General features: G+C 62.5%; 3 protein-coding genes across 18 annotated transcripts; all 3 read left to right on the top strand.

Moving 5' to 3' along the window:
* Positions 1–19: 19 nt before the first annotated feature.
* On the top strand, positions 20–929 carry C28H1orf189 (chromosome 28 C1orf189 homolog). Its single transcript, XM_040539253.1, has 4 exons — positions 20–192; positions 275–315; positions 450–570; positions 741–929. The coding sequence occupies exons 1-4, from the start codon at positions 148–150 to the stop codon at positions 840–842; spliced, it is 309 nt and encodes a 102-aa protein (XP_040395187.1). The 5' UTR covers positions 20–147; the 3' UTR covers positions 843–929.
* A 3,105-nt stretch (positions 930–4,034) lies between these two features.
* On the top strand, positions 4,035–4,836 carry LOC121060999 (tropomyosin alpha-3 chain-like). Its single transcript, XM_040539238.1, has 2 exons — positions 4,035–4,167; positions 4,588–4,836. Exons 1-2 carry the CDS (start codon positions 4,054–4,056, stop codon positions 4,750–4,752), a joined length of 279 nt encoding a protein of 92 aa, XP_040395172.1. The 5' UTR covers positions 4,035–4,053; the 3' UTR covers positions 4,753–4,836.
* Positions 4,837–7,364: 2,528 nt separating this feature from the next.
* TPM3 (tropomyosin 3) lies at positions 7,365–22,718 on the top strand. Of its 16 annotated transcripts, none has more exons than XR_005814956.1 (12): positions 7,376–7,591; positions 10,296–10,429; positions 11,162–11,279; positions 11,535–11,605; positions 12,980–13,055; positions 13,513–13,575; positions 13,685–13,754; positions 15,510–15,588; positions 17,422–17,491; positions 19,819–19,874; positions 20,841–20,960; positions 21,554–21,693. XR_005814956.1 is itself a non-coding variant. In XM_040539226.1 (11 exons), exons 1-10 carry the CDS (start codon positions 7,460–7,462, stop codon positions 20,916–20,918), a joined length of 891 nt encoding a protein of 296 aa, XP_040395160.1. In that variant the 5' UTR covers positions 7,376–7,459; the 3' UTR covers positions 20,919–20,960; positions 21,554–21,693. The 16 variants fall into 16 exon arrangements, 13 of the variants coding, with proteins under 13 accessions (XP_040395164.1, XP_040395160.1, XP_040395161.1 ...); XR_005814957.1 differs by lacking the exon at positions 12,980–13,055 and adding an exon at positions 12,409–12,484; XM_040539226.1 differs by lacking the exon at positions 19,819–19,874.
* The last annotated feature ends 150 nt before the right edge of the window (positions 22,719–22,868 follow it).

Below are 22,868 nucleotides of genomic sequence, written 5' to 3'. Positions count from 1 at the left end.
CCCTTCCCTGCGGGATCCAAGGAACCAACGGTCACCGTGGGGCTGTCACCGCGCTGCCGCCCTGGTGACGGTGACGCCGGTCTGGGGGACGTTGGTAACGGCCCGGCTGGGGCAGGGGGTGGTTGTGGGGTCCCCACAGCACCGGCCATGGCTGTGGCGATCAGTCAGACCCTGTCCCTGCGGCGGGAGCAGGTGGGGACAGTCACCGTCCTGCGTCCCCGTCGCGTGGGGAAAGCCCGGGCAGGTTTGAGCCCCCCAAATGTGTTGGTTGCAGGTCCTGGCGAAGGAGAGAGCCTACGCGCAGTGGCTGCGGAGGTAGAGCCAGCAAAGGGGGTCCCTGGGGGGAAGGGGTCCCAGCAGGAGGGGGGGGCACAGCAGGGAGGACGGGGGCCCCGTGCTGCCCCATTGTCCCATCGCACCATCCATCCTGTCACCCCACGTCCCCGCAGCTGGGGGCAGGCGGCCGGGGAGCACCCCCAGCGCCAGGAGCGGATCTGGGCCACGTCCCTCGGGGCGCTGCGGTGGAGCCTCGCGGTGGGGCTGTGCCTGGCCTCCAAGGAGCAAACCACGGTGAGGTCTGCTCATTTTCGGCAAGGTGCCCTGCCCGGGGCGCGTGCCCCTCGTCCTCGGGGTGCTCCCGGCTCCAGCACCCTCCTGCCCGGCAGCGGAGGGCTCAGGACCCCTCGCCAGCACGCCGGGCAGCAGGAGCGTGGCTCACCGCTGGCCCCGACGCCCCGCAGGTCCGACGGGCCGCCCTGCACCGGCTCCTCCAGGCCGAGCACCAGCAGCACCAGCGGGAGCTGCAGCAGCTCGGGAAGGCTTTCTACGTGGAGCGGCTCTGAGCGCACGGCTCATCGGGCTCAGCCCGGCTGGCAGCACGGCGGAATAAAAGGAGCTGAGCGAGACGGGGCTGTGCCCGCTGGGTTCGGGGGCAGCCGCGGGGCAGAGGGAAGGGGCAGCGCAGCCCGATCCCCGCGGTTGGGATCCAGCAGCGTCGCCCGCGGCCCCTCTGTGCCAGATCCTGGCACGCGGTCCCGGCCGTGGCTGTGCCAGGAGATGGCAGCACGGCCACCGCGCTCCTGCTCTGCTTCTCTCCGGCTGCCCCACGTGTGGACGTGGCACCGGCAGCCCCTCGTGCTCCGTGGTCAGGTCCCGCTCCCGCTGCGGTGCCCGGTGCCAGCCGCACGCCGCTGTCCCCCCGGTGCTGGGGACGGGGCTGGGGTGCGATGCTCCGTGGCCCCGCTCACCGTCCGGGCACCCCCTGAGCCCCCGTCTGCCCCTCGTCCCCGCTGCCTGCGCCCGACCTTGGTGTCTCCCGGCCCCAGGGCCCATCAGCGCCTGCCCTGGCTCAGTTTATTGACAGGGCTGGGGGCCGCTGGGCCGGCACCCCCCCCGCCAACGGCCCTTCATTAGCTCATCTGTCGGGTCGCATCACATCACCGCCACCGCACGCAGCTCCCCGCGTCCCGGCCCCGCGCTGCTTCCACGTGTGTCCCTGCCGTCCCCAGCGCCACCCTCCCGGCTGTCAGAGGCAGCCCGGGCAGTGGCTGTGTCCCCGTCCCCCCGTGGTACTGGGGCTCCGGCCGCCCCACGTCCTGCCCCACGTCATGCCCAGTGGTTCTGGGCCCCGCAGAGCCCCCAGCTCTGTTCCCTAGGCCGGGAGCTGCGTGCCCCCTGGTGCCAGGCACCCCACGAGGCCCCGCGTGCCCTCCCAGCTGGACGGGGTCATCCGTGTCCCAGCGGCCGCCCCACAGCAGGTCTGGGGTCCTGTTTTGTCACCCAGCCGTACCCAGGACAGCGGGGCCACGTCCCCACGAGGGACGGTGCAGGAGGACACAGGCGCTCGCCTCCTCCAGCCACCCGTGGAGGGGATGCTCCTGCACACCGTGCGTCCTCGGTGGCTCCCCCAAACCAGAGGCACTGGGACAGGATGGAGCAGGAGGGGACGTGGGGCACAGCGCCCCAGCGCCGGCCAGGGCTCGTCCTTGGGCAGGGTCACACGCAGCCCCACAGCAGCGGGGAGCCCGCCGGGACGGGGACGGCTCCCCAGTATCGACATCCCCACTAATGACGGCGGCGTGTGACCGGGGGCAGGAGCAGGCAGCGCGGGGCCATCGACCCGTATCGACCGGCTGCGCTCCACGGCAAGGGCGCGGGGCTGCGCAGAGGGGGCAGGGGGACGTCGATGGGTGGTAATTAATGGGAACGAGGCCACGTGTGTGGGGCCGGGGCGCTCGCCGGCCGCGTCCCCCCGCCGGGTGCAGCTGAGCACAGTTATAAACGGCGGCCGGGCGGCCCCCGCGCCAGAGCCGCCGAGGAGCCCCCCGAGCTGGCCCAGGTAAGGCAGCGATGGACGCGGCGACCCCTCGGCCCCGGATGCGCAGGGACGGGGTGAGCAGCGCTGCCCGCCGTGCCGTGCATGCCGTGCCACACTGTGCCGCACCGTGCCATGCCGTGCCGTGCCATGTCAGGGGACACCCTGCTCCAGCTTCATCCCCGCTGCATTTCGCCTCTTCTTGGCCACCAGATCCCCAAGGATCCCAGAGCCGATGGAGCAGGAGCCCACAGCCGAGGACACCAGGGCCAGGGTGCAGCACGTGCGGAGCCCCCAGGTCCAGCCCAGGCAGACAGCGACGAGTTACGGCCCCGCTCCGCCTCGCCCTCTCTCTTTCTCTTTCAGGCAGCCGAGCCCCGGGTCCCGTCCGCCTCCGCCTGCCCCTGCCTCTGTCTGATATGTTTGATATTAGGTTGTTTTATTGGAAAACCAACTAAATATCAAACATATTCTTACAGCGCCAGGGCCGCCCAGCACCGACCCGCCGAGATGCCGCCCGCGGCGGGCTCAGCGCTCGCCACCTGTCCCCTGCCCACACTGGGACGAGCGCGGGGCAAAGGCGCGTGGCCCCATGCCCACTGCTGGCTCTGCTGCCTTGGGCCAGCGGCTAATTACGGCTCCTGACGGATGGAGCCAGGGGGCACGGCAGCAACCAGGACCCTTTGTGGGCACTGACCCCCCCTGGCTCCTTCCTGCCCCGCTCAGCCCCCGGATCTGTCCCCGGACGGGTGCAGCCGATGTCCCCTGCGGGAGATCCCAGCCGGGCTCGCAGGGCTGGCTCCAAGGAGGCCGATAATCCCCCGGCAGCGTGGGAAATGCCGAGGAGCTCGCTCCCTGCCAATTCCTCCCCGCGCCAGGGGAAATCGCTCCTCCGGATGCCAACAGCATCTTCAGCCTCGCGGCTGAGCACCAGCGTGGCCAGCGGGGACTCAGCGGGCTCCTGGGGGGGCTCGGCTCCCCCCGCTGCTCCCCGCTGAGCCAAACAATTTGGGCTGGGGGCTGCTGCTAAGCTCCTGCTCTTAAAATAGCAGCGGGCTGAGCTCGCCCTTTGCCACGCCACCCCCGGGCACGGATAAATGTCAGCCTGGGGTGCCTGGTGACACCAGTGACATGGATGGCCTGAGCCCCCGCTTGGGTGCAAACAGGGGGGGCTTCACTTCTGGTGCCACGAGGATCTGGGTCAGCGCCTCCCCAGCGTGTCCCAGGGGCCGTGGAGCGGTGGCACCCACTCCGTGTGTGCCCAGCAGTGCCACCGAGCCCCAGAGGGTGCCAGGCTGGGGACCGGGGCCCCCAAGCCCCCCGTGCCCACCCCAGCGGTGCCAGCACACACACAGGGGGTGCCTGGCGGGGTGGGACACGGTGTCCCTGTGCTGCCAGCCAGGGTGTCCGCTTGCACGTGGGGGCGGCGGGCAGCCAGGACAATGCAGGACCCCCTGCTCGCAGACCTGCCGCTGCTTTTTATAACTGCCCCAGCTGTCCTGCAGGAGCCCAAATAAGGCCGCGGCCGCCCGGACCCCCCCACGCCAGACAATGGGTCCCGAGCAGAGACTTTTTGGGAGCGCGGGGAGGCGGCTCAGCCCAAGAAAGGCAAAGCCCCCGCGCCCAGCGGGCTGGGGCGCGCTGATAAACCGGGCGGCGGGGCGGCGGGCAGCAGTGCCACCCCGCCTGCCCCCTGCCCGCCCCGCTGCCTGCTGCAGCCCCCCCGAGCCCCGCCAACGATGGAGGCCATCAAGAAGAAGATGCAGATGCTGAAGCTGGACAAGGAGAACGCCCTGGATCGGGCGGAGCAGGCGGAGGCTGAGCAGAAGCAGGCGGAGGAGCGGAGCAAGCAGGTAGGACGGGTGGCAGGAGCACGGGGAGGGGTGTGGGTGATGGTTGTCCCCGAGCTGCACCACGGAGCCCTGCCGGACCCATCACAGCGTGGGAAGGGGGCCCAGGGTGCAAGAGATGCTCCGCAGAGCTGAGCCATCCAGGCTGGGGCTTTGCGGGCAAACCCAGAGCGACAAAAACCCCACGGCAGAGGTCAGGGGCATGACGTGGGGCAGTGCTGCTCATGGCAGCCCCGTCGTGGGCTGCCCACGGCTCAGCCCCCACCAGTTTGGGTGGTGTCGGGTGGTGTGGGGCCGGGAGGGAGCCTGTGGGGCAGAGCTGGTCCGGGAGGAGAGAGGGAAGTCTCTCCCATGGGGTGGGAGCTGGTACCCTGCGGGGGTCCTGGGGGTGTCTGCCTGCGGTGACGGCCACTGCCCTTCCAGCTGGAGGATGAGCTGGCCGCCATGCAGAAGAAGCTGAAGGGGACGGAGGACGAGCTGGACAAGTACTCCGAGGCCCTGAAAGACGCCCAGGAGAAGCTGGAGCTGGCGGAGAAGAAGGCGGCGGATGTACGTATGGGGGGCAGGGGGCAGAGCGGGGAGCTCTGACGGCAGCCTCCCCGCAGAGCTTGGCCATCCCCGCAGCCCTGGGGACGGAGGACGGTCCCTGAAGTGGGGCAGGGGGCCGGGGCAGAGCCGCAGGGAGCTGGGAGGAAGCTGGCAAGGGGCTGGCGGCCGCGAGCAGCCCCTGGAGCACGGGGTCAGTGCCCGGCCCCGCGGAGCTCTGAGTCACGGCTGCCGGTGGAGGAGCCAAACTCCAAAGAAGGACGGAGCCTCTCGTCTCCCCCAGGGGCAGGCGGGGACCGCGTGGGCAGCGCGACAACTGCACAGTCCTGCTATTGTTGGCCGCCCTTTCCAGGAAAACAATGGCGCGAGCGGTGCAGGGTTTCACTACCCGGCCGCTCTCCTGGCAGCCACGTGGCGCGATGTCCCCGTTTGTCACCTGCGGGGATGGGGTGGCCAGAGGGGCTGGCACCCTCCGGCACCCGGGGGGTCGAGCACTCGCGGGCTCCCCGCTGGGAAGACGCAGATCTCGTGCAGCGCAACGGGGAAAACCCCAAGCCACGGTGCCTGGGCTTGCTTTGCTGGGCTGTCCCGGCTCCAATTATCGTAACCAGGACCCCCGAGCCCTCCCCGAGCCCCCAGGCGGTTCGACAGCCCCGTGGCTTTGCTGTCCCAGCTCGGGAAGGCGCTGAGCTGGAGCTCTGCACACCGGGCACAGCGCTGCCTGCGCTCACCGGGAGCCCTGTCCCTCCTCGCACCCTTCGACCTTCTCTCCGCCGCCCTCCCACACCCTCGCGCCCTCTCCCTGAAGCTTTCCTGCCCCTCTCCATCACTGCAGCACTGAGGACCACGTCCCTGCTCGCTTTGCATCCCGTTCGTCCCCGTCCCGGCTGCCCTGCGGCCCGTCGGAGCAGAGCGGGGACTGCGGCCGCGAGCGCTGGCCGTGCCGAGCTCCCTGGGGAGCGGACGCTGCCAGCCGCAGGCAGCGCTCGCACGTGGGCGCAGGGTCGGGCCCTTTCGCTCGCCAGCTCGTCCCAGGGGGCCGTGTCCAGGCGCTCGGCCGGCCAAGCGCGTGCAGGGCACACGCGATCCCTCCAAACGTGCCCCTGGGACTTGGAAGAGGTGGCGGAGGCGGCCCCGTGTCCCCGCGTCCCCACCAGCCTCCAGCGCTCCTTCCCCCTCCGTCTGCCCGACAGCCTCGCTGCGAGCGCAGCCCCAGGGCCCGGCCGTGTTTTTATCGAGCATTTTGTGCCCTAACCCCAAACCGGAGGGTTTTAGCCCGGGCTGACGCCGTCGCAACGCCGGATTTTGGCGCACAGCGGGGCAGGAGCGAGGCAGCAGCACAGAAGGCACGGAAGGGAGCAAGAAAAGTTCTTATTTCGGCCCGTTTTTGAGGTGACGCTCGGCCCCGTCGGCAGCGCTTGGGGGTTCGGAGCCAGGCACCCGGGGCGACCCCGAGGACGGGAAGCCGGTGACCGGCAGCGTGGCGGGGAGGGGGGCCGCGGGGTGAGCTCAGCCCCCGGGAATGTGCAGCCGCCGGCCCGGCCGTGCCCGTATAAGGCCCGCGGGGCTGTGGGACGGCCCGGCCCCGGTGCTCAGCTCCCCGGTGCTCAGCCGTGGGACACCGGGGGCTGTGGGGGCCGTGTGGGGCAGGGCAGGGGCTGGGGGGCACAGGACCCGTGTTCCCAGTCCTGCGTGGGGCCGGCCCCGGTGTCCCCAGGCTGCTGCGGGGCAGGGCCCGGAGCACCGAGGCCGGTGTGGGCCCTGCCGGTGCCCCCGGTACCGTGCGTGGCAGGGCCCGGTGTCCCCGGTTCCCCTTGGGACAGGGCCTGGTCCCGCAGGGGGCCGTGCCCGGTGTCCCCGCTCCTTGGGGGGGGGGGCGTGCCTTGGTCCCCCGTGGGCTGTCCCTGGTGTCCCCGGTACCCCGTGGGGCACGTCCTGGGTCTGTAGGGGGTTGTGCCCGGTGCCACCGGTACCCTGGGGGCTGTCCCCGGCATTCCTGCTCCCGGTGGGGCAGGTCCTGCTCCCGGTGCCCCGCTCCCAGTGAGGCAGGTCCCAGTCCCGGGGCCCCTCTTCCCAGTGCCCCTGGCTCCCGGTGGGGGCCGTGCCCGATGCCCCGACTCCCTGTGGGGCCGGTCCCGGTTCTGTACGGGGCCATGCCCGGTGCCCCCGGTCCCGGTGGGGGCCATGCCCAATGCCCACACCCCCACTGCCCCCGGTCCCGGTGCCCCAGCTCCCGGTGGGGCAGGTCCTGGTCCCGGTGGGGCCAGTCCCGGTCCCGTAGGGGGCCATGCCCGGTGCTCCCGGTGCCCCCAGTCCTGGTGGGGCAGATCCCAGTCCCGGTGCTCCCGGTCCCGTAGGGGCCGATGCCCGATGCCCACACCCCCGGTACCCCCTGTCCCGGTGCCCCAGGTCCCGGTGGGGCCGGTCCCGGTCCCGTAGGGGGCCATGCCCGGTGCCTCCGGTCCCGCTGGGGCAGACCCCAGTCCCGGTGGTGCCCCCGGTCCCGGTGGGGGCCGTGCCCGATGCCCCCCCTCCCGGTGCCCCCGGTGCCGGTGGGGCCGCGCCCGGTGGCTGCTCCCGGTCGCCACGGCAACACCGGGGGGGGGAAGGGGCGGGGCGGGGCGTGCCGCATCCGGACCGGGGCGGCGGGGGTGCGGGGCGGAAGTGACGTCACGGCCGGTCGGCGGGGCCGGGGCGGCGGGTTCCGGTATCGCAGGGCGGGGCGGGCGCGGCGGCAGCGGCCGGGACCATGGCGGGGGCCACCACGATCGAGGCGGTGAAGCGCAAGATCCAGGTGCTGCAGCAGCAGGCGGACGACGCCGAGGAGCGGGCGGACCGCCTGCAGCGGGAGGTGGAGGCCGAGCGCCGCAACCGGGAGCAGGTACCGGGACCGGCACCGAACCGGACCGGACCGGACCGGGGGGAGGCGGCGTGGGCCGGGCCCCGGGAGCTGCCCGCGGCCCGGCCCGGGGTGGGGGGCGGCGGTGGGAGCCCCCTCCCGGTGCCCCCGGTGCTGCCGGGCCCCGGGGGCTCGGTACCGGGAGCGCCACCGGTGCCGTGCTCCGCTGCCCCGGGGCTCCCGTTGGGTTCCCGGTGCTGGGGGGGCGGTGGGGTTCGGCCGCCGGCCTCGCTTGGGGGCGGCGGGGGGGTTGCGGGGGGCTTGGCCCCGGTGCGGGGGGAGCCGCGGGGTCCCCTCCCCGGTACCGGGACCCGGGGGGAGCCGGAGCGGGCTCCCGGTGTGCGGGGAGGGAGCGGCCCGGCCATCTTGTGGCGGCCCCGGCGGTGCCGTGGGAGCGGGGCAGGGCTCGGCGGGGCGCTCCCGGGCACCGAACGGGGCTGGGGGGGGGAGGGCACGGGGCGGCCCCCGCCCCCCCCGGTCGTGCCCCGGTGCCGCGGGGTCCGAGCAGCGCTGGGGGCGCCGCGGGAGGCGGCCGGGGCGGCACCGCGTGTGCCAATTCTGCCCGTTCTGCCCCGAAGCTGCGGCTTTTCCGCCCCGAGGGCCGAATCCTGCCGTCCCCGGGGAGCGGCTCGGTGCCGCCTGGCCCCGAGCGGGGCTGGGGGCGAGGTGCGGGAGCGGCGCCGTGCGGGGAGATGGGGCCACTCCCAGGCCCCGGCCGGGCTCTTTCTTCGCAGCCACATAAGGAATTCTCCCGCAGTAGCGGAGTTGTCATGGGAACCCGCGTGCTTCCACCCCGCCTGCCCGAGCCTCGCCGCACCGGAGCGAATCCCCGCTCCCGGCCTCGCAGTCGCCGCAGGGTCTGGGGCCTGGCCCCCGGGTCCCGAGGGATTTCCCTGCTCCGATCTCCGTGGGCTCGGGAAGCGGCGCTGAGCCTCGCGCTGGCTCTCTGCAGCTCCCTGGCTCGGGGCTCCCTTCCCGGAGGAAGGAGGAGCGGGAAGGCGCTGGTGGGCAGCGGGGCTGCCTGGGAGCGTCGCTGCCGCGTGCAGGGAAGGAAGGATCAGGCCCTTGGCAGCCCCCTGAGCAGGGCAGAGGCAGTTCTTGGCAGCAGGGGATTTTCTTGGGTGGGTTTCGCGCTGCCCGCAGGAAGCCGGGGCTGGGCGGCGAGGTTCAGGAGGGCAGGAAGCAGAGGGCTGGTGTGTCTCTGTCCCCCGGGGGAAGGAGGAGGCTCAGCGGCCTGACAGCTCGCTGCCTCTTTAGGAGGCAAAATGCGTGTGTGTGCCAGGCAGCCTCCTTCCCAGTTCTGCTCAACGTATCGTTTCGTTCCTCTTCGAGCAGACCACTTCCTCCTCCGGAGGAACGTGCTGGCTGCTCGGCGGGGCCCGGCCGCCCCTGTGGCAGCCTGCCGGCTTCTCTGAGCGTCGCGGTGCCGCGGGCTTCCGCGGGGAAGGGCAGGGCGCCGGCACCCAGCCCCTCCGAAAGCAGCTCGGGGTTCCTGCGCTGGCTGCGGGAAAGAGCTCGGCAGCCTCTCCCGAGCGTGGTTTGTGTCAGGCCCCGTTCCAACACTGGCCTCTTTCATCGCGCTGCTCCTCCTTCCTTGGGCATCGGCGGGCTCGCTTCGAGGCAGCGCGTCCTCGCAGGCGGCTTTGTCGCAAGCGGCTGGGATATTTCATACGTGCCCGGCATGTGCGTGCGCACTGGCCTCTGTGGCGGATCACCGTGCTGCTCTGAGGTGGCCGCAGCGCTCTCCACCTCTGCAGCAGTGTGGAAATCTTGCTGGAGGGGATGCCGGCTTCTTCTGGGCTGGCCGAGATGAGGTGTCGGTGTCCCCAGGGCTTCTCGGTGTCCGCTCGGGATTCGCCACAGACCGAGCCTCAGACGCCTTGTGGCTGGTGGCGATGGAGCTGCAGCAGGCCTGGCTGGGGGCGCGCGACGCCTTCAACGTCACGGGTTCGTTAAACCCTCGCTCCTTCTCGTGGTCACGCTGCTGGCAGCCGTGCGGAGCCCGCGGGCTCTCGGCAGCTCGCGACTCCAGAAATGAGGTGGCCGAGGAGCGGCCTCTCGGGGCTGCCGGAGGCTTTGGCTCTTGCTGTGGGCTGTGGGTGGATCACGGAGCGCGGCTGGCTCCTCGCAGTCTGAGGCCCCCCCGGAGCTGCCGGCGCTGCAGCTATCGGCTGAGCCCGCTGCGGAGCCCGGTCCAGCGCCGGGCAGACCCCTGAGCCCTGTTGGTCAGCTCAGGTCGCTGATGAGAGGGCTTGTTCCAAGCAACATTCCCGTCCAGATCACACGCGTAAACTGACTTGGTGCTAAATAGTAGCTGTCAGAGGGCGCTGGGACGGTGGATGAATGGGACTGATTGATGGCCTGGCAGGATTAGAGCAGCTGCGGAGAAGACACATTAGTGTAAGTCATCTACTTAGTGCTTATGGCTTCAGCTGTCACCTCAGCTCGAGCTGACAGGCGAGAAACCTGCGTGGTGACTGCTGCGCAGCCAAACCCGTGCTAAATGTTGCAAGGCTCAACTTGCAGGCGTCTGGGAGCGCAGGCCTTGGTGTAAAAAATTGGGCAAAGCCCCTCGGCTTCGGTTCGCTTTCCTGCGCGCCGCCGCTGACCTGCGGGCAGAGCTCGGCTGCCCTGCACCGGCTGCTGAACCTGCTGCGGGCTGAGTCACCCCTTCCGCTCCCCCCAGGCTGAGGCAGAAGTGGCATCTCTGAATCGCCGCATCCAGCTGGTAGAGGAGGAGTTAGACCGGGCCCAGGAGCGCCTTGCCACGGCTCTGCAGAAGCTGGAGGAGGCGGAGAAGGCTGCAGATGAAAGTGAAAGGTGAGCAAGGGCTGCTGCCGCTCTCGCTCTGAGTCCCAGGCGTGTTCCCGACGGAGGGCCGGGTGCCGGCCACTTCCTGGGCTTCTTGGAGGGTGGGAAGCGGCCGCCACATCAAGGCAGGGTGTGGGAGCCGGTGCCTGCTTATGCAGAGCCGCTCAAACAGTGCTGCTGCCCTCGGGAATATCGCGGAGCCTGAGGCTAAGGGCGAGTAGTGCTGCCTGCTGCTGTGCAACTCCCCTCTGGGGGAGAAGGAAGCGGGGTCTGGGAAGCCCTGGGTTGGCGAAGGGCGCTGCTGGGGCTCGGGGCTTCTTCCTGCTGCGCCCTCCCCCCTGGCAGGGAGCTCCCGACCTGGGAATGTGATTTAGAGGGGAGCGGTCCCATCAGAGCACTTCCAGTTGGCCGCTGCGCTGCGCAGCCTGACCCAGCTGACGTCCTGCCATAAGGACTTGGCTCCTGCTGCCTTTCGGCTTGGAAAGTGCTTGGCTCGCCCGTGCGGAGTCCCTGCGACATCCTGACTTGTTCTCGGCGGCAAAGTTTCTCGTGGTCCAGGAGCCCAATGAGCTGCTGGAGTAATGCTCCGAGGAGCAGTTAGCTCTGAGCAGGCGAGGCTGCTGCGTTTGCCTCAGCCCAGCAGCGCCTGCTTTCTGCGCTGTCCTCTGCGCCTGGAGCGGCGCTGGCTTGTGTGGGACCGTTCCATACGTCACCCCTTGCTGTGCTTTTTTTTTGGGGCAGAGGCATGAAAGTCATCGAAAACAGAGCTCTGAAGGATGAGGAGAAAATGGAGCTGCAGGAGATCCAGCTCAAGGAAGCCAAGCACATCGCGGAGGAGGCGGACAGGAAGTACGAGGAGGTGAGGCTCAGATGCTCTCGCGCGGCCGCCCCTGGCCGGGAGCGGTGGCTCCTCTTCCTGCAGACAGGGCTTTTCTCAGCAGACGTGGCGCGGGGAGATCCCGGCTCTCGGAGCTTCATCGCCGTTTCCCCAGCCAGAGGAACTCTGGCAGCAGCAGTAACTCCTGCAGGCGTTCCCTTCCGTGCCTCGCACGACCTGCCAGTGCAAAAATCTTCCTTGCTGTGACCTCTGATTCTCCCCCCCCCCCCGCCCCAGGTTGCCCGGAAATTGGTGATCATAGAAGGAGATCTGGAGCGCACTGAGGAGAGAGCTGAGCTTGCAGAGTCGTGAGTAATCTGCTCACGTGTGACTGGCATGTCTACCTTCGCATGGGAACTAACACTAACAGCATTTCTAACCTTGTTACACAAGGCCTGAAGTACAGGGTGGGTTTAGAGCTGCCGATGAAAGAGATAGGAGCGTGCTCCTGCTCTGAGCAGGATTAGATCCACCGGGGATGTGAGTTTGTGTCCCCCACAATCAGCATGGTGTGCCGCGCAGCCGAGTTGTTCCGCCCCCTTGCACGGAGCGGCTCCCTAGGTGGCGAGGTCAGAGAATCCTCCCCCGCTCGGTTTTCCCCAGCACTGCTCCGTACGTCTGGTCACTGGCTCCCTGCACACCGCTACGGGGCACACGAGCGCACGGTGCTTGTCCTAAAAGGGCCGAGGCCTCCCGTGAAGCAGCACGCAGGATGTCCAAGAGCAGAGCTAGGGCCGGGGCTGCTCTGTGGCCTCGAGTTATTTTCAGCAACCACTGCAGACGTGAGCGCTGCTGCTCAGCAAGCTAAACAACTTCTGCTTGGAGCAGAGACACCGGCCGTGTGGTTTGGGCTCCTTTCACGTGTCTGGATGCTTGAGCAGGTCCTCGAGGAGCTGGTCAGGGCCTTTCTGTACCGTGGGCCTTGTCTAACAAAGCTAGCATGCGTGCAGCTGTAGCACTGTGCTTCCTGCCCAGACGTGCATGTCATGACCATGACTTCTTTGTGTTTTTTCCCCTGCCCCCTTTTTTGCTCTGCGGTATTGTGTTATCGGTGCTCCTTTTGACCCTTATCCCCACCTGGCTTGTGCCATCATGCGACCGTCACTAACAGTCGTGTCCGGGAGCTGCAGGAGCAGATCAGAGTGATGGACCAGAACTTGAAGTGTCTGTCTGTTGCCGAAGAAAAGGTACTAACCGTTCCCTTCTCGACCCATTAAACCAGAACTCTTGTGGTCTTCTTGCTACGCTCCTTCCCTCCGCTTCGTTGCGTCTTTCTCTCCTGGAATGTTCTGTCCTCTCTGCCCACGAGCACTCCTGTCTGAGTGGCGGCAGCCGTCCGTCTGTCCGCCAGAACAGCTTCCCTCCTTACAGCAAACCAGATGTGCGGCTGCTACGTGAAGGTGCCAGGTCTGGCAGGAGTCTGTGTCCACGTCTCAGCCGCTCAGCCCGGTGCCCTGTGCGCGTGCTGGCGGAATATCTAAAAAATGACCTTGGAGGCCTTGGAAGGGAGCTTGCTTTCTGCAGAAGTGCTTCAAAGCAGGGTCCCATCCAGTCTGATCACAGACAGTCTCCTAAAGAACTCCCTGGTCTCCCCTGCACATGGATTCACTTCTCATCTCTCCTGTCTTTCCCTCCCACTTCTTTTCCTTTTTTCTCCCCTCTTTCTTTACAAAACCCCACAGTAAATGTTCCGAGCTGGAGGAGGAGCTGAAGAATGTCACCAACAATCTCAAGTCTCTTGAGGCTCAGGCTGAGAAGGTAGGGCTGCTTTTCAAAGGGCCAGAAACATTTCTGTTTTGCTAGAAGGGGGTGTGACAGCGGAGCACCCACTGGGATGGAAATAGTGGAACTTTGCAGCCCTAAGCAGCAAGGAGAGCTAACGGATCTCAGCGCAGGGCTGATGCTGCCTGTAGGAGCTGGGAGTGCGGGAAGCCTGCCGGCCCTTCCCTGCCTTGGGGCAGACTCGAGCAGCCGAGATGTTTATGCTGCTGGGATGAGAATTTTTCTGTGCCCGAGTTTCTGTGTTACGTGCGTGGTGTGGGACTTGCTGTCTGACCCGGTCCTCCTGGAGCAGGGTAGGGGTGTGAATAAATTGGAAGTCCGTGGGCACGTGCACCGCAGCGAGGAGTTTAAGCCTCCTCTTGTAGCCCTGGCTCTCTGGAGTGGGAGATGCATGGGGCTGCTGCTGGTTGCTGACACCTCTCCTTTTCCACAGTACTCTCAAAAAGAGGATAAATACGAAGAAGAGATCAAGATCCTGACTGATAAACTCAAAGAGGTGAGTGACCGTGTCGGGATGGCCTCAGTTTGATCGGTGGGAGCACCCTCAGGCTGTTGCTTCTGTGGCCCCCCAAGCTGTTGCTGACCGACTCGCTCCTGTCTGGCAGGCGGAGACCCGTGCTGAATTCGCCGAGCGGTCTGTGGCCAAGCTGGAGAAGACCATCGATGATTTGGAAGGTACGTGCTGGGGATGGGGAGCCAAAGACTTTGTGGTGATGAGCTGGGGAAGGAGAGCTCCTCGGTACTGGGAGCAAAGCCTGGCTCAGCCTCTGGGGTGAGGCTGGTGCCTCTTAGGTTCTGGGGCTGTGCCCTGTGCATCTGCTGGAAACAATTCCCTGGCCGTGCTGCGGCAGGCCTCGAGCTTTTGATCCGAGCACCTTGCCCTGTCTGACTGATAGGACAGATAGCACGGCTGCTAGCATTGGTTGTGGTGTCCTCGGGAGCATAACTGGATTCCTGTGCTCCAGCTTAACCCAACTTGAGGAGTGGCGTAGGAAAAAAAAAAAAAGAAAACAAAACACCATGAACTCCACAGGAATTGGTTGCGATTACATACCTGTGTGTGGAATCCCATGCACGTGGCCGTCAGCAGACAGCGTTACTGCAGTCGGTGGGTCATGAACCAGCCCTGGGAAGACTCAGACTCCCCAGCATCGGTTCAAGATAAAGTCACCAGAAGTCCCACCCGTGCAGTGTGGTGGTCGGCCTGGGTCGAGGCCGGGCTCCCCTCCTCCTCCTGGTTTCACAGAACTTCAGGAGCACTCCTGAGGCTTGCCGTTGCAGAGTCCTAACTCTCCCCGAGCCACGGAAGGAGAAGGTTCCACGTGCCTGCCTTAGCTCTGGGGCTGTGGCTGGATTCTTCCAGAGATAGCTGTGGCTAGAGCGGCTGTGCTGGCACGCCAGTGCTCTTACAGGCCTCCTGCCCCAACCACAGCATGTGCCTTAGTGGTCGTTCAGTGCCAGGTCTTGGAGATTCAAAGCCACATCCTACAGTCTGGAGTCACTCAGGAGTTTTATCTAGAAATAGCAGCGGTGTCAGCTGAGCCGTTCCAGAACTGCAGCCAAGCAGCAATCTGAGCCACCTCATGATCCGGGAGAACCGCAAAAGCTCCGAGTCCCTGCGTGCTGCCCCTGAAACGCGTTGATGGGGAGAGTTGGCTCCAGTCTCCGGCCTTGCTGTGGAAGTGACCTAGTTTATGACAACTGACAAAGTTCTCTAGGCTCCGCGAAGCAGTTAACAACATTACCAGCTGTATCGCAGCCTAGGCAGCCAGTGCTGGGAGGAGCCCGTGCCAGCGCTGTGCAATGCTAAAGGAGTCCATCAGTGCAAGCTTCAAGGCTGCCTCCTCCACGGGAAGGTGGGTGATTGCCAGTCTGCTCCATTATCTGATGGAGAACGCAGGTGTGGCCCGTCTGCTCGGCGTATCCTGCTGAGCTGTGTACACACATAATGGGAATTCCCTCTGATGCTCAGGACTATTACTTAACTGACTTCTCCCAAACAGGTTTTTATATTGAAACCGAAGGTGAGAACAAAGCGCTTCCATTGATCCGTGCCTGCCTTAGGTGTTGCAATCGCCTCCCCAAGTGGAGTTGTCCTCCCTGGTACTCCTCCTGCCCATGGTTCTTGCTAAGCTAGCCAGCAGCTTCTTCTCACGAGCTGGTGGGGTTGGAGCTCTTGGCTCTGCTCCCCTCGGAGCTGGCTTGGAGTCCTGCAGGGCCCTTGCTGGTCAGGCTGCCCTCGGGCTGTCTGAAACCTCCCATCCATCGCTCAGGAGCGACCGGAGTCCAGCAGTCGTGGTGGCTCCACATCTGACTTCATTTTCTTCTGTTCACAAATCCCACACTGCTTTTCCTGCCCCAGGGTGTTGGAAGAACTCCTCTGCCTTCCCTCATTGTTTCCCTTTTGTTCTCCTCCTAAACCTCTTCTAGATGAGCTCTATGCCCAGAAACTGAAGTACAAAGCAATTAGTGAGGAACTGGACCACGCCCTGAATGACATGACTTCCATGTAAATATGAGCTGGCTGGTGTTTGCCTCTCGCTTCAGCAGGCTAGACCGCCGGAGCTTGCTTGGTTTGCTGTGATTTTCATAGCCGGAGAATCAATGGCACTGTGTTGTCTAGGTTACTTCTACAGATCTCTGCCTCTCGGATTGAGGCTTCCCTGCAGCATGCTGTGTTCTAACTCCAGGGCCTTGTGAGCTGCATGTGTAACACCAAGTGCTGTGCTGGCCTGGCAGAGTTCGGACCTGAACTCCAGTGCAATTCCCAGCCCCGCTGGGAAGGGCTTAATGTGCCTTTGTTGCCTGCTGGAGCCACTGGGCCACGGTCTCGGGATTCTTCCCGGGAGAGGCTGTGGGCAGTGCTCAAGCAGATGCCTCAGGAATTGCCCTAACAGGCTTGAGATGGGCTGGATCGTGAAGTGATCTGTGGAAGTAGCTGACCTCGTGTTCCTGCAACTTTGCTACTTGGCTTCTTGTTGAGACTGGCGGTGGGTTCTGCTAACAGCTGCTCTGCACAGTCCTTACCACTAACCCAGGAGAGGCCAGGTACTTGCGCTGCAGAGAAGAGCCTTAACGCTAGCATTCGAAAGCTCCCTGAGCAAAGTTTGCCGTGCACAAACACTCACGTTTCTCTTAAAACTAGTGTCTCCTTCTGTTTCACACAGATAAGTCTTGCGATTCCAAACTCCACTTTGGATTTGCCTCTCTGCTTGGTGGCTTGTTCTGCATCTGCACCCTGCACTCGTGCTCTCCTCATCTCACTCTGAATTCCAGTACCTTTTTCCAGTTACTGTGCACAGGGCATCCCTGGGAATGAGTGCTGTACAGACTCTGAAGCTTGACAGCAGCAGCAGCCCCCAGTTATGCTGCACTTGCTCCTAAACAAAGCTCCCTCTGTTTGACCCGATGTGCCAGACACTGCCGTGCTCTGAGGGGCTGCCCTTTTCAATGTCTGGGTGTAGCTGGGAGTATGTTGTTCTCATCTGCATATCTTGTGTAGAGCTATAAAGCTCCTTTTGTATTTCTCTTGCCTCTTGCTTGAGCATGATGTCACCTTTTTTAAGGAAAAACAACTCTTGTATAAACTGAATGGAACGGCTGGTGCTGTTGAGAAATGGGTTTCTAGTGACCACTTGCTGCTTTGGAGTAACTGTTGCGATGTTGCCTTCAAACCAGTGTAACCTTACCCGCGCTGGTGGAATACACAGACTTCATTAACGCACTAGATTTTTCCCTTTGGGTGTCTTATTGGCTCACAGACGTGCGTCGCAGCCCTGCAAACGCTGCCTCGGTGCACGGCACGCTCTGTAGGTTCGGGTAGGCTGCTGGGGTTTGTAGCCAGAGGTCCTCACGCTGTCTGCTTCAGGAAAACGTTCCTCACCTGCCTGCTCTGGCATTCACTGGCGCTGGTTGCCAAACGCTGGCTTGCAGCGGGAAGTCGCCGATAGTCACTGAGGTCGCTGGCAAGTTGTGAAAGCTAATAAATATTGCATAACTCCGGCTGGTTTCCAGCTGGGCAGGGCTGGGTGGGTGCTGTGCCTGCGGGGGGGATGGATGGCTCCTTGCTTCAGGAAGGAGAAGCGCAGGGCTGAGGGCAGCAGGGCCAGGGCATCCACGCACAGCAGCGCTCCAGCTCCCTGCGTGGGGCTGAGGGTCGTAGGATCCTCCTGGGAGCGTGGCCTGCAGCGCTACACGGAGCTCTGTGGCTGGCAGCAAGCACCTGGCACGCGCCACTGCTGGTTGCTCGGGTACCGTAAGCACTGATCAGCCTCGTAACCGTGCTGCCTTACGGTGGCTTGTCCGATACTTCTTCCCTCCTGGGTCGGTTTGTCTGCCACAGTGCCCGAAGAGCCCTTCAGGAATCGAGTTTTGGTGAAATGGGACACCTCCCGTGGTTTCCTGAACCTCAGGTTTGTGTGCACTCCGCTCTCTGCACAAGTGGCACTGGCAGCGAGCGCAGCCTGGACGTGCCGAGCTGCCCCAGCCTGTTCTCACTCTGTCTTCTGCGTCGGGGCTGTCCCCTCTCTGCTGGTCTGGGCAGGGAAGGAGGGAGCACTTGCAAGGAATTCCCAAGAGAATAGCTTGGAAAGGGCTGGCAGACGGTGCTCTGGCTCTTCAGGGTAATAGCTCTGTGCCCCAAAGCAGGAATCCTCTCAGTAACCAAACCTGCAGCTGAATTTGAGGGTGGGGGCTGCGTCCTGTGGGAGGGGCAGGGGTATCTCTCAGCTGTCTGGGCGAGGGGAGGCCTCCAGCCTGGCGTTCTCCTGTTGGCTCTTACCAAGCGGGAGGCAACATCACGCTCCCTACCCTTGTGAAATGGCCTCTCTCCTCGCGGGGTGGTCTTGTCGGCTCGGGGCCGAGCGGGGCGGGTGGCCCCCCGTTGCACGGCGGTGTCGCAAGCGACGTTCTCGAGGGTTGGGCTTTGGCAGGCCCTTTCCCTGCTCGTCCCGGTGGAACTCCACGCTGGCTGGATGGGTGGTGGGTGATGCAACTTCTGCCCTGGGAGGTTTTGTGAGGCTTCTGGTCTGACTGGATTGCTAGGCTTGTGCAGGCTGGTTACCACGAGCCGAGCTGTTAACCCAGGGGAGCTGTGAGTTCAGATAAGCTGACCAGGAGGCACAGGTCTCGGAGCTCCCCGTGGCCTGTAAGGCTGCCCTGCAGGCTGGGCGGGCAAGGGAGCAGGCCAGACGCTGCAGCTAGCCCCAGCAGCCCTGAGCAAGTGCTCCGTGTCGAGAAGCCGTTCCCGAGGTCTTGGGAAGGTCACGCTAATTACCCCAGTCAGTCTGCTCCCTCGTGGGTGGATCGTCAGGTCCCTGTCCGCAGGCAGGAACGCTTGCTTGAAGGCTGGGAGCTGTTGCACCAGCCTTGAGCTGCTCGTACTTCTCTTGGTGGCAGATCCCTCCCGTCCTCTGCTCTTCCAGAGACCCGGGACCAGCCCACGTCACCTGGGGCTGGAGGCTGCCATCAGGGTGCCCAGCCTATCTGCTCCGAGCAGGGTCCCTAGCACTAGTAGCCCACGTGCAAGGCAGGCTCCGGTGTAGGCTGGCACCGAGTGTGCTTGTCTGCTGCACCACAACTTCCCTCTACTTGTAGTCAAATTGCAATGGGGCAGAAATTGTCAGCTGCTCTGGTTGTTCCTTGGTGGCTTTAAAGAAGAGACAGTCGGCATTACCAGCTCCTGTCCTGCAGCGAGGCGTCACTAGGGCAGGTGCTGAGGGCTGAGAGGAGCTGGGTGAAGGTGAAATTCCCTCTCGTGTGTGGCTGTCATGCTGGAGGGACTGAGCTAGGTCTCTCGGGCAGGGGGCTGTGCTTTGGCTGCTCTGTGTGAACACTTGAGTGTCCTGAACCTTATGTAGCCAGGTCTTGCTCAAGAGCAATTATTCCGTGGACAAAAGTAGTGAAGAATAGTGTAGACCCCCTTCAGAGGGTGCCATAGATTCCTGGGGATCTTAGACCTTTGTAGTAGTACCAAAAGGATTTGAGAAGAAGCTTAAGGCCAGCAAGAGTTGCCGTGCTGTAGATACTAACTCATCAGGCAACGGCAGCACGCTGTGCATATTGCTTCAGTTTGTGGTGATTGTTTCTACCAGGCTGGAAGCCCCTGTATAAGGATTTTTCACTGCATGGAATTCCCCCAAATGCAGGAATGGGAATTGTCAGGCTGGGAGGATGCTGCCCGTGTAGACAGACAAAAACAGATGCTCAATAGGTTCTCTGTTGTGGCTGATGGGCTGCAGGGCAGTGGCTGAGAGGTGACCCGAGCTGGGAGAGGATCAGACTGGTACTCCCTTTCCTTAGATGCTGTCTCCAGTCCTTGTTTAGACGTGGTGGGTTGTTAGCGTGGCACAGTCGTGTCCTCTGGGTTAGGTAAGATGCTGTCATTCTCAATTCTGCTGTCCTTAGATGCCTGTGTCCCTGTCCAGCTGCCTAAAACCCTCAGTCCTACTGCTGTGCCTACTACTGGGCGGTGTGACGCACCCTGGAAGGTGCTTCTTAGTTCAGCTGCTGTAGGACTTCTTTCTGCAGGGTACTCCGCGGGCTTAAAGCACATCCCAGGTCTCTCTCCTTACCTGGGTACGGTGCAGCCGAGCCTGCAGGCTCCTCTTCTGGTGTTCTTCTCTTCGTTTGCCTTCGCAAGCCCTTGGCAGCACTTCCATTTCTGCCCGCACTTGGCTTCCACTGTGATCTTCTGAGCTGAAAAGCAAGTTAGAGTAACACAAACCTTTGTTCTTCCCAGCTTCATCTGTGTAATAGCCTAGACTTGATCTTCAGAGGCACGTGCTATGGAGACAGGTTATTTGATGTGCTCATCTTGGTACTCTACTAACCTTCCCTTTCTCTCTTTTTCTCTCTTCCTCTTGTTTCCCCTAATCCTGTTGCTGCTGCAGAGCGCCTGTACAGCCAGCTTGAGAAAAACCGCCTGCTCTCTAACGAGCTGAAGCTAACGCTGCATGATCTGTGTGACTGAGAAGGGGGCCCACTAATGCCATTAAACAAGCTTATTGCGACCACCAGTGCTGTGGACCACAGTGAAATCTGATCTCTCTTAAGACTGGCAGACTTGCAAATTCTATGCAATTGCTGCTGTTGAATGGGGCAGTTGAATTCATCCTCTAACTTATTTTAAGAGCTCTTTTTATAAAAGGTAACCTGTGTTATTGGTGAAGAAACCCTCAGACTTGGCAGTTCTTTGAGCGGTCTCGCCTGGCTCCTCCATGGAACCAGAACTGCTGCACCCACCAAGAGAGGAGTGGGGTGAAGTTAGGCTTGTCTGCTAGAAGATACCTGTCAAGTGCTATGGCTTAATTTACTGTTAGCTGAATGACTATAGGATTTCCTGCTGCATGGAATGATGGCTTCTAACAATAAATGACTGACCTTGTGGTCTAAGACACTGCACACCTGTAGTACTTTCATATATAGCCGAGTCCTGACCTAGATAGAAGGCTTTGGGGGAAGTAGTTGTGCCCAGGGCCTGATCCCAGTGCAGTTGTGGAGTCTCAGGACGGGTTGGGAAAGCTCAGGGACATTTTGAAACCAAGTCCCTGTATCCATGACATGAAGCTGTCTCTTGAGTGCCTGCAGGGAGTCGTTAAACTCTGCAGTTGCTAGTGCCTTAGGAGGAATGCTTCTTGCTGTGTGTGCAGTGTGCTCTTTCTGACCTTGGGTTGCTGCAGCCCCTCGGCAGACCCCTTGGGAGCGGGGAGGTGGGGAGCAGCTTTGAGAAACTGCCTGTGCCTAAAGGACATCTTTCTACAGCCTGTCTGTCCAGTGTCCCGGCGTGTGGATTTCTTCAGTGGCAAGGGTGGGCTCACCTATGGAGTAAAGCCTACCTAGAGTGCTAGTTGCTGATCTGAGCTCTCCTGGCTTAAGGAACATGTGAGAACCGACTGTGCAAGCTGCCTGTAGTTCTGGGCAGAGTTGTAGCACCTTTGCTCCTACTTGCTCACTGCCTGCTGTTCCCTGAAAACAGCCTCTGCCCCACTGTCCTTGGTTGTCTGCTCCCTGCTGCTAGGTAGTTACGGTCTTGGTGACCAGCTTGGCATCACTATCCTGTGCTGGGGGGAAGGGGGGCACAATCAATTGGAATTCCAGGGGTTGATTTTCTAAGTGTTTAATCTTCGAGTTGCTCTTGGGTGGCTTGCTGGGCCACTGGGGACTGCTGTCTGAAAGTGTTGAAGCCCTGGCGAAAGCTAGCTACAATCTGAGGCACCTGCATGCAAAATACTGCCTAGAGCACTAGCTAAAAGTACCTCCTGACCGTGCCAATTTGGAGCACCAGCAGCACGAGAGGCGAGGGCTACAAATGAGCCAGGTAACTTCAGAGCTTCTAGCTGCAGCCAGCCAGGCACCCACGGTCTGAGAACTCGCTACGGCAGCGTGCTGGGAAGGGGCTAGTGCAAGCTTTCTTTGGCGAAGGTTTCTCGGTTGTCTTAAGCTGACTTGTAACTCTAACTCTTGCTTCTTGCCAGATAAACTGAAATCCACCAAAGAGGAGCATCTCTGCACGCAAAGAATGCTGGACCAGACCCTGCTAGACCTGAATGAAATGTAATGGATCCCTGCCACTGCCTCCGCCACACGATGCCATGGGGGGCCAGCCCAGCCGCTGCTGACCTCTAACCCTTGGGGACCAGGGTTTACTTTCTGTTGCCAACTTGACCAAACACAAATCTGCTATTTCACCTCAGGGTTAAAGGTCATCAGGTTGGGCAGAGCTTCAAACAGCATTATTAAGGGAAATAAACAATGCAATAATGTTTGGGGAGCATGTTTGAGATGTATACATTTTGTAACTACCTTTTTTTGTAGCAACCATTGTAAACATTCCAAATAACTGAGGCTGGTGAGCAACACTTCAAAAGCTCTTGGCTTTAAACTTTGATATTAACCTTCTGTTAGTTAGCTCTGGGCCCCTCTGCTTTGGCAGGGGAGGAAGATGGGTGTGATGGTTCCTGGCTGTGGGCCGCTGACTAGGAGAGTAGGGCTAGGAATGGAAGCCTGTTGGGAAAACTTCCACTCCAGGAGCTGTTTGCCAAAAGAGCAGTTCAGTTTTCAGCTTTAAGGTAACTCTGTCGTGGAGAAGCAACTTGAGCAAAAGCAGACTTTTTTTTTTTTTTTTAAAGCCAAGCCTATTATCTGAACAATTGAACCTTCACAGGGGTTGTTTCCCTTCCCTTCCCCCAGTGTTGGCCACTTCCTTTCCCGGTAGGCTTAGAGAAGCCACGGCCCCGCTAACACATTGCTACACAGGGGTTGAATTTGCCTTCACTAAGTGCTGATGCACCAAGCTTTATCACTCATCGCTGGGTTAAACTTAACAGCTTAAAGTCTTGTTTTCTTTGAAAAGTTCTGCCTACCCTGGGGGGGGGAAGCCGAGGCCTTCCCTCTCCTGGCCAGGAGTGCTCTTAATGTCTTAATAAGGTACAAGCCATCTTGCTGTGCAGTGTTGATGTAGTTTTTGTGAGGCGTGAGTGTGGAGATGTCGAGCTCGCGGTGTGTAGCTTGTGGTTCGAGCATGCTGCTTGGTTGTAGCAGTTCTAGGGGCCAATCTGGAGAAAAGAACCATATCAAGTGTTTTGATACTAAATTGAGAAATTGTATTACTGTCTTTTGAAATAAAAACCAATCCCTCCACGCTGCTGTCCCCTTGCAGTGCTTTAGTGGGTGAAGGAGGGGGGGGCGGAGGGGGCGGCGCCATTTTTTACCGGGGGGCGGGGAGTGGCAGCGCCAGTGCGCGTGCGCAACGCTCCGGCGGCGAGGTGGGCGGGAAGCCCCTGCGCATGC

This window comes from Cygnus olor, chromosome 28, assembly GCF_009769625.2.
Source record: "Cygnus olor isolate bCygOlo1 chromosome 28, bCygOlo1.pri.v2, whole genome shotgun sequence".
Lineage (NCBI taxonomy): Eukaryota > Metazoa > Chordata > Aves > Anseriformes > Anatidae > Cygnus > Cygnus olor.
The sequence above is the reverse complement of the archived record's forward strand: the minus strand, read 5'-3'. Positions and strand labels throughout refer to the sequence as shown.

What these genes read in the sequence shown, in the direction of transcription:
- C28H1orf189 (XM_040539253.1), top strand. Translation starts at nt 148, where the DNA reads ATGGCTGTGGCGATCAGTCAGACCCTGTCCCTGCGGCGGGAGCAG. An exon ending in TGTCCCTGCGGCGGGAGCAG is followed by an intron (nt 193 to 274) that starts GTGGGGACAGTC and finishes TGTTGGTTGCAG; the next exon opens with GTCCTGGCGAAGGAGAGAGC. An exon ending in CCTCCAAGGAGCAAACCACG is followed by an intron (nt 571 to 740) that starts GTGAGGTCTGCT and finishes GACGCCCCGCAG; the next exon opens with GTCCGACGGGCCGCCCTGCA.
- LOC121060999 (XM_040539238.1), top strand. Translation starts at nt 4,054, where the DNA reads ATGGAGGCCATCAAGAAGAAGATGCAGATGCTGAAGCTGGACAAGGAG. An exon ending in CGGAGGAGCGGAGCAAGCAG is followed by an intron (nt 4,168 to 4,587) that starts GTAGGACGGGTG and finishes CTGCCCTTCCAG; the next exon opens with CTGGAGGATGAGCTGGCCGC.
- TPM3 (XM_040539224.1), top strand. Translation starts at nt 7,460, where the DNA reads ATGGCGGGGGCCACCACGATCGAGGCGGTGAAGCGCAAGATCCAGGTG. An exon ending in CGGACAGGAAGTACGAGGAG is followed by an intron (nt 11,280 to 11,534) that starts GTGAGGCTCAGA and finishes CCCCCGCCCCAG; the next exon opens with GTTGCCCGGAAATTGGTGAT. An exon ending in AGAGCTGAGCTTGCAGAGTC is followed by an intron (nt 11,606 to 12,979) that starts GTGAGTAATCTG and finishes AAAACCCCACAG; the next exon opens with TAAATGTTCCGAGCTGGAGG.